This window comes from Seriola lalandi, unplaced genomic scaffold, assembly GCF_002814215.2.
Source record: "Seriola lalandi dorsalis isolate HSWRI2012SDOR001 ecotype SW California unplaced genomic scaffold, Sedor1 jcf7180002054517, whole genome shotgun sequence".
Taxonomy (NCBI): Eukaryota; Metazoa; Chordata; class Actinopteri; order Carangiformes; family Carangidae; genus Seriola; species Seriola lalandi.
The window spans coordinates 1,016,072-1,030,076 of NW_019525070.1; the positions used below are offsets into that span (position 1 = coordinate 1,016,072).

The 14,005-nt window shown below is 40.4% G+C and overlaps 2 protein-coding genes across 5 annotated transcripts in view; both read right to left on the reverse strand.

Moving 5' to 3' along the window:
- The window catches only part of LOC147818717 (uncharacterized), a 2,262-nt gene extending 2,066 nt beyond the window's left edge, over positions 1-196 (reverse strand). Inside the window, exon 1 of the mRNA XM_087175870.1 lies at positions 47-196. Within this exon, the coding sequence (XP_087031996.1) occupies positions 47-95 (49 nt within the window). The 5' untranslated portion in view covers positions 96-196. The remainder of the gene's footprint in view (positions 1-46) is intronic.
- A 516-nt stretch (positions 197-712) lies between these two features.
- LOC111660332 (transforming acidic coiled-coil-containing protein 1-like) overlaps positions 713-14,005 on the reverse strand; it is a 20,875-nt gene continuing 7,582 nt past the window's right edge. For 2 of the 4 annotated variants that reach the window (XM_087175890.1, XM_023413570.2), the window contains exons 2-13: positions 12,880-12,971; positions 8,606-9,044; positions 6,987-7,041; positions 6,797-6,878; positions 5,792-5,844; positions 4,634-4,768; positions 4,441-4,517; positions 4,142-4,185; positions 3,699-3,859; positions 3,074-3,180; positions 2,840-2,960; positions 713-2,668 (exon numbers count right to left, since the gene is read on the reverse strand). In XM_087175890.1, coding sequence (XP_087032016.1) covers positions 2,600-2,668; positions 2,840-2,960; positions 3,074-3,180; positions 3,699-3,859; positions 4,142-4,185; positions 4,441-4,517; positions 4,634-4,768; positions 5,792-5,844; positions 6,797-6,878; positions 6,987-7,041; positions 8,606-9,044; positions 12,880-12,971 — 1,435 coding nt within the window. In that variant the 3' untranslated portion in view covers positions 713-2,599. Of the gene's footprint in view, positions 2,669-2,839; positions 2,961-3,073; positions 3,181-3,698; positions 3,860-4,141; positions 4,186-4,440; positions 4,518-4,633; positions 4,769-5,791; positions 5,845-6,796; positions 6,879-6,986; positions 7,042-7,508; positions 7,545-8,605; positions 9,045-12,879; positions 12,972-14,005 lie in introns of all 4 variants that reach the window. The other 2 variants (XM_023413568.2, XM_087175889.1) reach the window with 2 other exon arrangements.

Below are 14,005 nucleotides of genomic sequence, written 5' to 3' on the forward strand. Positions count from 1 at the left end.
CCCCCCCCCCCAATCCAGTTTTGGTATCAGTGTTGTAGAAACTTACTGTGGCAGGCCAGAGAGACTAACAGCAGCAGGGCAAGAGCAGTCTTCATGGCAGCAGGTTGGTGGGTCAGTATGTCTTCAAGAGTCCAGAGAGAGAGTGGACGAACTGAGAGGAGTCTCTGATGGAGGGGACAGCGGGGGTTGAGGAGGAGGAGGAGGAGGGGGTTTAGACATTGAAGGTGTCTGAGGGCATTAAGGTCTTATCTCTGTAATCTCCATCTATGCTGCACAGCCAGCACCCTGCAATAATAGACTTAACCCAGCAAGCTTTAACAGAGAGACACAGTTAAGTGTTAATGAGATGTCAGTCCTGTGATTAGTAGAATTTTGAGGTCATTTGCTGGATGATTGGCTCTACAACACTGTTTTTGTAACTACTGAGCATTTTCTGACAGCGTGGATGCATCAGGGTGTGTGTGTGTGTGTGTGTCTGTGTGTGTTGGGAAGTCTGATGTAAACACTGTGCATAATTACTGGGACTGAGGCTAAAGACTGAGGCCATTACACAGATGCAGACAAACATGCAAACATAACACGCACGCGCATACACACACACACACACACACACACACACACACACACACATCATCATCATCATCTGTGCGTAAAGGTAATCATGGTCAACTATACAAACACAACAAACACACAGAACTTGCAGTAGAACAAATTATATATATATATGTATATTTATTTAGGCAAATATACACGCACTCACTGTTAGTCCTCAGTGTGTCAACATATGTGAGATCGCCATTTCTAATTTACAAACACAAACAATAACTCAAAGACAGGGGCTAAAGTGACAAAACAATTTTTTCATAAAACAAAGAGAAGAGGTGACGTGACATTAGAATGGCACAAATATATACTGTGGCACACCAGTGTGTTTGTGTCATAAGTGGATTTCCACAGTGGTTAAGAGGCTGAGTATCAGACATGAAGACCTTTTCAATAGTGACTGACTCCACAGGACTGAGTGTTGAAACCTGTAAAGTATCAGAAAAGTAGAACTAAATGCTCACACAGATTGTTTCACTTTCTTAAACCAAATATTGCCCGATTTAAATCATAGATTTGATGAAACTTAGATGAAACTTATGAGGTAAATAGTTTGTGTTAAACCATCAGTAAACACTGATGAATTCTTTTTGTAGAAAAAGTATTGAAAGTATTGAAAAATGTTTTTTTTGTTTGTTTTTTTTTAAATAAGAACCAATACACAGGTATCACATTGGTATTGGTTCAGAAATATCTTAATACCCAGTTATGTCACAACCTCCAAGTCATTACTAAAGCACTGTGCCCAACACAAAATGTTTTTACTGGCATGTTAAGAAAACAATCTGAATCCTGAGAAACTCAAAGCCATGAAAATAAACATGCAAAGAAGCAGATTTACCTGTTAAATAACTGGTGCATTGCTGTAAAGAGCGGAATGAGAAATCATATCTTCATCACAAATCTTCTTACAAAGCTGTCAAACTCTTAAATTGCCTTTGTGGTAAGAGGTAAATGTGATTAGTGGACGCTCTCTGACAGAGTGATAGTTTAAAAAAAAATGGTGACATATTGCAGCACTTTATTATATTACTATCCTCAAGAAAATATAGTGTCGTTATGCCTTCACGAATCTTAACATGGGATAGTTAGTGACAGCTGTGATTTATACTTTAGGATAAAGTTGTCTCTGGATCAGACAAGAATATGACACAAAGTTTATACAGTCACAGGAAAGTCCATGGATGTCAGGTGATTATACTTCTCTGTGAGTGATAAACATTCTGCAGAAACTTGAACCGTCTAGAATCTCAACTGTGTAATAGTGTAACTCCGGTGAAGAAAATGCAGCTTTAGTTCCACTGAAATATGTTTCATATTCCTTCTGGTTTCAGTGTCACTCCTGAACAAACCAAGGCCCCTGAGGACTACTTTACTTCCTCAAACACTCCTAAATCCTTTTCTTTAGCTCTTGTGCAGCTTGACTTTAACCCTGACCTCATTCTGCCCCACACACAATAACCCTGAGCTTCTCTTTTTCAGAGTTAACTCTTTGCTTACAACATAGAAAAATACATTTTATTTTATTGTTGCTTTTAAATAATCCTTGTCAAACGCCCATGTGAAACTCCAAAACAACTCCAGCCCGCATTAAACCTGATGTCATCCTGCAGGAGCATTATGCTAGGAATTTAGCTGTTAAGCTGCTGGGAATTTAAGTTGAGTCACAAGCAGGGTGTTGTTCGCTGGCATGATGGATGAAAGCACAAGGGGTCCAGATGACCTCATAATGGGCAATAAATGCAAACAAAACAAAGTGACCACATATAACAAAGTCCCAACAATGACTATCATTTACAGAACCTTCTTGATTCTGGTCACAAGTAGTGCAATAGTAGTGTACAGGAAGTTACTTTATAAATTTCTACATAAGCAGTCTCTGAGATGCGGGGCTGGCACAGGGTATAAGAGCTGCTTCTTGGCTGGGGGCATGCACGGGGCGTCACTGTAGGCAGGACCAGAGGGATGGTAGTAGCTGATCCACAGGAACCGCCTCTCAGTCTATTTTTCCCATTTTGGCAATCAGCTCATCACAGATCTTTGTGAGTTCCTCGATCTCTTGATTCTATCACAAAACAACAAAGGATGAATAATTTCATTCAATACATCTTTATATACTAAATCACAGCACAGAAATTCAGTGTGAAAAAGATGCTAAATACTTTCTATCATGTACTGTTGCAAGCTAAACATTTCATCTAGAATTAGCATGTAGAAAGACGAGGATGCCTCTGACCTTCTGCTGCAGAGCTTGTTCCAAAGACTCATTCTTCATCTGCTCCTTCCTCAGGCCGGCGGTCAGCGCCATGCTCTCTGAGCTCGCCTTCGCACGCACCTGAGCAATCTCCTCATTGGCCCTGAGTGACAGATGTGGAATGGGGAAGATGAATGCACATTTTATATAACAGCATCTCAAACCCGTAAAAGAATTTAGTTTGTTAAAACGGATTTCCTTTCCATCTCTACATACTTCTCTAGTTTCTCCTCAGCATGGAGTTTAAGTGTCTGGTATCTCTGCTCCTCCTGTTTCACTCTGGCCAGATATTCCTGCGCACACTTCTTCAGCACCTCTTCATTCTGTTTGAGGAAACAGAGATCAGCCACAGTTTTATTTATCTATCACCATTAGACAGAGAGAAAGCAGATACACTGCACCCTCCTTACAGTATTCTAATGTTTGCCTTGACTTGAGTCTTAAAGAGTGGGAATTTTTTTCTTTCTAAACACACGCCTCCTTCTAATCTTTCTGAATTCCTGCAGTTACACACATTTACAGCTGGAAGCTGCCCAATATATTCACCACAGCTGTCCGCTTCCCCGGAATTCAAATGGGGGTCAAGATTGGGGCATACACTGCTTTAATCGAAGGGTTTTTGTGTGGTATTTGTTGAGGGTGAGAACACGGCCAGTGACCCTCAATTTAAACCCTCACTCCTAGGCAACCACTGCCCCTGTTCACAGGATACCTTCTCACTCTCTTCTGACCTTAATCTTCTTTCCAATTTGTGCTACTATCAGCTGATGATCTCAGCACTTGAAATCGACACTTTCCACCAATAATTATCGAGGCATGAACTCGTCCTATGGCCCCTTACTTTCTTAAAGCCCTCCAGGGTGCTCTTCATGTTCTCATAACGCCGAAACACGTCAGATAGAGAGCGCTCCACAGAGTTCAGATCTGCCAGGGCGGCTTCCTTCTCCATTGTCACTGCGTGCAAAGCCTTCTGGGAACTCATACTGTTGCGCTGCTCGTCCTCTGGGAGCAGAGAAGAAGAAGAAGACATTATTGTGAAGTGCTAAATAACTTATTTCTTGTATCGAGTCTGCTAACAGTGATTGCATGAAACATTGTATTTACCACATAAACAGGGATAAATTTAAAAGTAAAGAGAGAAGTATTGAGTGAAATGTACTGTATGTCAGAACGAGTTGACACAAATCACATTGTGGCATTGAAATAGTGAAATGTGTGTTAATAAGAAAAATGTACTCCAATCAAATGTTTTGATAGATTTCATCTTCTGACATTTCTACTCACCGATCATCTGAGCAATTGTCTTCTCATACTCTACAACAATCTTCCTGTAATAAGACAAAACACACATGATAAGTCTTAAACTGAGAGACAGACTGGTGGTTTTTAAAGTTAACATTTTAATGAGAGCACTAAAACTTCCGCTATCATACAGTAAGTGGTAAATCAGTTACATCTCCACTAAGCTACTCAATTGTGTCTCAGTTTCAAAACCTCACACGACCCTCAAAGTCAATCAGTGATGGTCACTTCTTTATTATAACTGAGTAAATAAAAAAACATGCAGCAACATGTTTGTTAACCTCATCTCATTGACTTCTTGTCTGCAGTCCTCATATTTTTTCTTCCAGTCGTTGGCTTCCATCTCTTTAGTGATGATCTGAAAGGAGATGGCGACTGTGAGCAGAACTGTGCGTACAAATAAAATCACGCCAAATACCTACACACACACTGACAACATGTTTCATGTTGGATGAGTGTGATAAAAGTGTGTACCTCCTCTTTAATGAGGGTGAGAACGGCCTGCTTTTCTGCTTCACTGATGCAGATGGAATCCAGGACCTGACTTCCTGTTTTCTGCATCTCACTTCCCCTTGATTTGTTCTTCAGTTTGCACGTGTCCTCGTACTGCTGAGGGCAGAGGAAAGAGAGGAATCAGTCACGTCCTTCATCTTTTTTCTTTTTTTTTTACAGCATTATATTATATCATAATGGGAGGGTAAGCCCACCTAAACTTTTCAAGATATTATCATTATTATTATAATTATTATTATTATTATTATTATTATAAGGTTTTAACACAATATACCTTCCCATATTCCAAATATTACCAATGCAAACTATTCTATATAGTACGAAGTGCAGAATTTTCTGTTTCTGTTATTTTATACTGAACATATTATAATTCTCTCTGTATGTCTGCTCTTTCCTGATCTCTGACCTTCTTTCTTCTTCATTCTCTCAAACATCTCTCCCTCTCATGTTTCACTTCGTATCCGTCTTGCCTTTTAATCAGTGTTCTCAAACATCTCAGTCCTTCTTCTTCATGTCCCCCTGTCTCTCTCCTCTCTCATTTTGTCCTTCCCTGGATTATGACAGTCATATTCTAATCTCCTGAATGATAATCTAAATCCATCTGTCACCTGAGTAGATGAACATGGTGCCAGACAGTAAGTACCTCCTGCTGTCCTACAGCACACCGCAGTCATCATATCAGACAGGCCATCATACTGCAGCTTTATATATACTCTACTATTAAGTCTATTACATCTTTAAATCACGACACACAGCTTTGTTTGCATAATTTCTCATTTACAGTGTAAGTGTCGCCCATTCAAATCTTACATAATGAAAGAGGTGGACTAGCCACTTTTACGGTTAAAGTGTCATGTAACACAAGGACACGTCTGGACTTGTCATAGATGTTTTTCCTGGCACTGATGGTGACAGTTCAGTTTGACCTAGAAATGAGTGCTCCAGCCCCACCTAGTGGTCTTTGGAGGGATCATCATCACAGGTACTTTGATAGTGTAAATCTGACACAGTATGAATGATAGTGTAGCACTGTGAAGATTATTAAATAGACTGTATGTGGGCCTGGTACAGTAGATGTAGGGGAAATTACTTAAATGGTTAAATGCGATATTTCCTCACCACAGAGCAGCAGTCTGACTCCTCAGGGTTGGATGTCACATGGCAGTCTTGGACTGGAAGAAAACAACACACTCATGTTAAGAAGAATTTGGGGTTTTTGATGCTGTGGTCTCTTATGTAATATAGTTCATCAACATGTCAAGCACGTAGCAGCAGATGAGAAGTCAGTGTTACAATATGTCCCCATACATATGTTTAAAGTCTAATTTCACTTCCACCGGAATGAGATGCCGTCATTTGTTTCCCAGATTTCTTCTCATGACTGATTGTATGTAATCTGTAATATCTTGGTAATACTGTAGTGGTGAGTTGTATTTCATTACTTCAAGGAAAAAGCTGAAGTCTTTAGTGTTTTAGACTCATGTCTTTAATCTTTTGTCCTGAAATTATCCAAACCCACTGGCAGGTCATACTGACTTCATGTTATGACTAAAGATGAGCCCAAATGACTTCTTCAGACATTTGTTGCAGAATTATTTTTAAAAGTAGGAAAGCACCTTTTCTTGCAATTATATATATTTCTGTGTGTCTACTATGTAAAAAGAAAAAAGAAAATATCTGAATATTTTATTCCTGCTTAGTCAGAAAAATAATTTCAAAAGAAAAAAACATCATGCCTTTAGAAACACAGCAGAGGAAACGGTCTGTATTGTTGTACTGTCTCTGGGCTCATGACTCACAAAGTCACAAGTGTCAATGCAGCACAAAATGAAAGTTAATGATTAATGTTGTGTGTGTGTCTGTAACAGTAAGCCAAAGATGACCTTCTCGCTATCAGTATTGATCGAGCATGGCTGATTGTTTGCCCTGAGGGAAGCTAAAGCATATTGTCTAAACTTTAACATCCAGTTATCTGATCTCTGTTCATGAGAGTCCCTCACTGAGCTGAGTAACAACAGAGCGATTCACGATTGTATCAGTGTGTGTTATAACTGGGTGGCTCTCAGAAATGTAGACATTATGAACACAGCATTAAAATCAATACTCGTTGATCCTTTTACTCACTGCTTTGGTCCTTGTCTGGTTTGACACCTGCACTGCTCGCCAACTTCTCTTCATCTGTGGCGTGGCCTCCATGATGGTCATCCTTCAACAGCAGCAAGCATACTCAACCACACTGACTGACTGTAGATATTCAAGACACTAACCCTACCACACAAGTCGGATGTTGCTAAAAAACATTACTGATTCTTACCTGTCCAGCAAAGTCCGTTTGCATCAGCTGGTTCTGCTTCATCTTACAGGAGTTCCTGAGTATGAAGTCAAAGACAACATCAGTGTTAAGACAAAACAGATCATATCTCTGCATGGATGTTCATGTGGGCAGGTGTCATGATGAGAAGAAAAAGCAGGAGAGACAGAAAGCCTCATAGCCAGACCTCATTGCTTTGCTCTGTGTGTGTGCCCTGAGCTTACATGCTCTGCGAAAAGTGCTGAATTACGCAGGAGAAAAAGCTGATTAATGATGAATTGAAATAAGAGCAAGAACAGTTGCACAGGGCATTAGAGGGAATTACAAGGTTCCCGTTAACACTCTCTCTCCTCCACTTTCTAAATCTATTGCTCACTTTTTTTCTCCACACCTTCACTTTGTGATCGAAGGGAAATCTAGGTCAAGTGGGTGACACAGCAGACTGTGGAATGACACTGGACTTGTATTCAGAACAGCAAATTACAAAAACACACACGTCTGCACACGCGATTATACAGTACTTACAACAGAGCACAGAGGAAATGGACTTGCTCGGCAGTCCTGATGCCACACAGAAAGAAGGGAAACAGAATGACAGGTTTGGAAGGAAAAGGAAAAGGAAAGAAAGACACAGGGGAGGATGGGACAGGGGTTAGGTTAAACAGAAGGTGAATGCAGGGTTATTATAGTTTAGTAAACAGAAAATCAAGACTAAAACTAGACAGGTTGAACTGGAAAGCAAAACATCACTGAAGGTGAAATTAGAATCTTCCAAAACTCCTTAACCAATTTAAGTAATATAATAAAAAATCTTTTAAATCATGCAAACCCTCCAACAAAGGAGAACTCGACTGCAATTGTCAATATAATTAAGTGGATAGAGAAACTGACCTTTATCTGAGGCCTGCAATATGGACAATATGTAAAATAACGGGAAGAATTGACTATATACACAATATATTGGCCTACAAGCTGTAATCCATTACATATATCATTCAAAAAGCTGCAAACAAATCTAACCTCAGGAAACATTATAATATGGTTGCCACTTCTTTGGCAGAATCATTACAGAAACAAACCACAAGAGGTCGTTGTTTGACACTTTAACTTCTCTTCCCCATTCAAAGAATATCTTCTCTCAGCAAACACAGTAGTTGTTAAAAATACTTCATCCATCTCTGAGCATCAGAAACTGCCATAAATCAGTATGTATGAAAGGATGCAAGCAAATTAAAAAGAAACCCTTCCTGAAAACTGAACTAAAAAGAGAGTGATCTCCAATTCTAAAATAAAAATAACAGCAATAAAAACATTAAAAACTATAATAACGCTGGTGAAGAATGAATGGAATCAGAAGAGAAACAAAAGTTGAAAGACCAGAACAGGTCACCACAGTTTGTTACAATGGGAACACTCTGATCCCTTCAGGTTCATTGTGCACAATAGGAAGCATTCACTACTGTTCTCTACAGCCATAAAAGAGAGCAGCTTTTTTTTCAGCTTGAAATCAGTGAGTCATAATGATCCAGTAAATATAGCCACTGACTGTAAACAGGATGATTATGATTGATGATTGGAGAGGACTGGCCTTTGTGCATGTTTGTCTATAATGTTCTACTCACGTGATTATGGTGTCGTTGGTCTCACAGATGAGTTTTGTGTTTGACAGCACAGTGTCAGAGTTCATGTTGCCATTGAGCAAATCAGGGTCCACACAGATGTCATGACTGGGGATCAAGTTTGAGTCTGGGCTGGAGTCTGGCGTCACCGGAGCCTCGTCATCCACCTCTGAGGGATCGGGTTTGTTCAGCGGAGAGAGGACAGACAGCGACGGAGGCCGGAGAGCCTGAGGCTGGGGCAGAGGAGTGGATGGGGAGAGGCCTTCTCCTGGACTGTGTTTGGTGCTTAGGGTAAAATTAAGATTCTGATCCACACTGAAGCTGCTGTTGTTCGGCGAGGAGCTGGTGAGGTTGTTCAGGGAATCAACCTCTTGGAATGAAACTGTGCCAACATCCTGGTTAGAGTTCTTGTCCAGAAAGTGGTTCGTAACATCAGGAAGAGCTGTGAAAAAAGAAAGAAAAGACGTGAGTAAGTTTATATATCTCTTATAAGAGCAGAATGTCACAAAGTGCTTGACTTCAGAACTATAAAAGGAGTAAAATAAATAAAGATTACACAATAGTGAGTCTAAACAGGTGGGTGTTGAGCTGTCCACAGATCCAGAGCCACAATCTCAAATGCACTTTAAGCCAGGAGGAATAACAAAGTCTTCGAGACATCTTGGAGAGCTACTGGTGACATAGGGCTGCAATAGATCTCTAATGTCACTATGTCTGTATCAAATTCTGAATTTGATAGGAAGCCAGTGTAAAGAAATGAAGATCTGTGTCACATAATACCAACAGCAGCATTTTAGACCACTTGCAAACAATCCAGGGATGTTTTGCTATAGCAGGTGTGGGAGGGAGTTACACAAGTTGAGACAAGATGAAAGAATATCTTTAATAACTGTCTCCATCTCAACTTGAGACACAGTGGGTCTGAGTTTTCAGCCGGGAAAATCATTTGTTTAGATGGTTTTCTCTTCTTAAACCCATTTTTACCAAAAACCTACGATAACTGATTTTCGGAGCACTTGAAGGCAGTGTAAACAAGCTGTGAACACAACACTGACATATGCTTGCTTTTATAAGTTCATATGGTGTACATGTTACCGAAAAGTTACTTATCTAAATGTCCACTGCATACAGGGCAACGTTATCACTTGTGTTTCTGGCCACCTGATGAATATAAATCTAATATCTCTCATTAGCTTTATGTTTGGTCTCCACCAACTCCTGAGGGAAATATCTGTCTCTTTGGCTGCTTAATGCTCCACTACGTTCTCCAGTTAGTCGCTAACTGTGTCTGTCTTCTGTTTGGTGCTGGGCAGGTAGTGTGCAGACGGTGTTTAGAGGGTTTTCACTGAAAACAGTTTCCTACTGCAGCTGAAGAAAAAAACAGAGAGCAGTACAGTAGAAGAGAAAATAAATCTTACACCCTCCTCTAGTGTTTGTGCCCTTAAACAGTAAAACCTAACATCTCAATCCTGTGGCTACCTGATGATTTTGTCTGTCATTCAGGGGTTAACCCTTGAGGTGACGGCCTCTCCTTCTTCTGTTAGAACACTTAAAATGGCTACTGGCTTCCTCTCAGAGCACTTCACATCCTGTGTCCTCACAGATCCCGTTAACAGCTAGCTAACGACCACAGCAGCAGACCAGTCCCTGTTGAGTCACATTGCTGCTGAAACACAGGACGCTCTGTTACAGAAAAATGCTCCCACATCAACTCACACAGCTCCACGCAATAATAAACCAACAAGACCCTCTCCTATATCTTTCTTCTCAACATGCACAATATGAATGAAGACATTGTGGTTTCACCTTGGGTGGGTGACAGCTTCACACGTCGTTAGTCATGATCGAATGCTAACGTTTGACTTATTACATCACACAGTCAATTAATGTATCTTTGGCTAAGTTTCTGCTCAAAATCTAGGGACTTTCAAAAACACTGCACACACACCCTTCAGAGACAAGGAACAGATGTAGGGGAACCACACCCAGTCATGGAGAGTACACACCACCATGTGGCCTAGCAACAAAAACAACATCAGGCTTTATTACAGTTTCACAACTCAACAAAAAAGAGGAAAAGGAGACGAAGGGAGAAGTAAGAGAGAAACAGATAGTATATTGGTAGGCACACTGCTGTCTAAGGTTTCATCCTGGTTCAACAGTACATACAATTAGATTGTGGCCTGTGGTTGTTCCCATGAACAGGCAGCGATTCCCCTCTGAACCGTTTGAGTCTAATTATAGGGGACCAGACTATCAATTTCTCCACAGAGTCGATCTTTTATTTACAAAACTAACCCACATTTTGTACCGACCATGTGACTGTTTTAGCACAAAAAGGAGACTGTTATTGTCTGCAAACTGGATTCAATACAAAACACATTAATCTCTGTTATTTCCTGGCACAGCATCCCATATGCTGTGGTCAAAACATGTCTGATTTAAGTAGTTGAGACATCCACACCGTGCAGACAAATGATATATTCTAACACACATACAGTACATGTCAATCAATTACTGAGATGGAGATCGATGAAGAAAAACGAGTTTGCAAACATTAGTCATATAATGGCATTTGTTTCAGCACAGAGGATGCACTCCAGATTATCTATCACCATGGTAACGTGGTACTCGTGTCTGTGTGGGTAAAGCAGGACAGCTGAATGCGAGGGGGGTGAGGAGGGGGACTTGGACAGCAGTGAGTGGACCTCTTTGGTAGCTTCAAACAGGCAGGGTTCAACTACCAACCATTTAATGTACAAGTCTGTCTAACAGGAGAGCGCTAATTTACATTTCTAATAACCTTTCATGCTCACAGTAAAGGCAGATGACAGTATGCTGATCCAAGATCTGTAGCAGGCATGTTAACACTGGTCAAAATATTTAATTACACAAAGTAACACTGAGACAGTGTAATTACTACAACTGCAATAAAAGAAAAAAAACAACCCTAACCTAACTTTAAAGGAGCTATTTGTTTTGCTATCGCTACATAGCCAATGTTAGCCTTAACAGCTGTTTATTTACCAGTCTTGGAAAGAGCTTCAACCATTGTTGCTTTTATTAGACAAGAGGGTATAATAAATCCTCTGAGAAACGCTACTTCTTCAGGGCACTGTCCCATGTGAGATGGTCCGGCCAGAGAAGAGTCTTCAGTTGAAGAAATAGTAAAGGAATGAAGTTTGATGCTGAACTCGACTCAACTCAACTTCTGGACTGTTAAGTAAACCGCTGTTAATGCTAACATTGACCATGTAGCAATAGCAAAAACTTACAAATACCTCCCTTAAAAACTCAAAAACTGGGCAAATAAAACTAAAACTAAATCTGTATTATCAAGAATGACTAAAGGTAAGGGAGAAAATATTTTTGTTTCAAATTTGCATGAACCAACCCTTTAATATACAGTACATTTGCCAAAATCTACTGTATTGTAGTGCTTTAGCAGGAGGCTGCTGTTCGTCCTGCACAAGCAGAGCTTCTGTAATGAGTTATGAGTCATAGGTGGAAGGAAACAATTACTTCTGACCTGTTGATGACCATCACTTTTATAGAAGAGGTAATGGTGTCCATGGGCAGAATGGCACCGATTTAAAGTTCTAATGATTCCACTGGAATGTGAACATGAATGGTTGTTTGGCTCCAGACCCCCTACTACCCTCAAATGATAATTAGTATAGCTAATGAATGATGCCACTAGTGATACGGTAAAAGCTGTCATTTATTTTGCATTATTACTAATAGTAAGCATGGTTTTTGTACACATTTAGCTGTCTGCCTTTACTGCCAGTCCCGACCTGGATCTGGACAATTTTATGAAGTAAACATTGATGAAGACATTTTTGCACCTATGCCACCAAAGTATCAGGGTGGGTAAAGTTTGAAAATGTCAGTGCTAATGCTGATACCCAAGCAGCACCAGCACCAAAAGAAGTTTTTCCAGAACCTTACTTCTTCCTACTCATACATCTCAGTTGGGTGTGATTACAGGTGCACCACGCCCATCAGTGATGCAGCTGTACACACAGGCTCAGAACATTCAATGAAGGGCAGTGAACCACAGCTCTTCAGTCTCATGTTAAGTTACTCTTTAATGCCAAAACACAAGCAGCCACGCAAGTAATTTGGCAATTAAAATACAGCTAAAATGTGGCTTTTCTTACTCCACAGTTGTCAAAAATATTGACACTTGAAATCCATCCCTACCCAATGTCACTGTTAAGGTGTGACAGAGTCTGACGAGTATTAGAGCCCTGGGTCAGCCTGAGCTATCTTACCTGTGTGGTTGGAGTTGTCCAGTTGGCTCAGTAGCTTCACAACACCTGGAGACTCCGCCTCTGGAGTCTCAAAGGCTCCCTCCGAGTCTGAACTGTGGGGAGACAGAGAGAGGTTTATTTATTTTAAGCCTGTAATCGAAGTAATATTTTGTAAAATATTACAAACAAAATGCAGACAGAGACTGAAACAGACAAAGAGACAGCAAGAAAGAGATCAGAGCTACAACTGAGTATGCATATTTGGCATATTATCTAGAAATAAATAAGAAATCTCCAGTTAGATAAAAGATGAATTACCCACAAAACAGTAACAACTATTCTCATAAAGTGATTTGGAGCATGTGATTAAAACAAATCACATTGCCTGGTTTAAAGCTGGAAGAATACCTCTCAAACAACAGTCTACTGTCATGAGAACAGAGGGGCATTGAAAACATTGATCAGTCTAAATAACAACCTATAAATGCTACAACCAGCCATTAAATGATGTACATATAACAATGGAAGCCCTGGTTGTATGTTGCTGTGTCAAATTCACCATAACAAGTAAGCACTGGCTTTCCAATATCAATCTTCTGTTTTCTTAAAGTGACATGAAAACAATAGATTTCAGAGTTCAAAGCCGCTTGAAATAAACAAGCTGCTTTTATTTTAAAGGAAGTCAGAGGAAGGGAGAGGAGAGGAAGTGAAGCCTACAAGGCCACCTGCATCCTTTACCACTCAATAAGGACACACTGTGTCCCACAACACTCGTTCATGCACACACACAGAAACACACACAGAGTCTTTGGTCTGCAGTGTCAGCTGCCTAGACACCCAGCCCAAATTTATTTCCAAACTGTGGATAGACAAAAAGGAAGGGAAAGACAGAGAGAGTGAGAGTTTATGTGGGTGTGTGTGTGAGTTTGTGTGTGAGTACCCATTCCCAGCCACTTGAACGCACATCAAAACGTCCACACTAATGAGAAACAGCACAAGAAGCAACAAAGCTCACAGTGCCAATACCCAACCACACTCTGTCTCTGATACCAGTTCACACAAACACATTCACACATTCTGGAGCTCTATACAACACCACCATCCAGAGCTAATCCCAGTGTACATACCCACCCCCCCCACCCCACAC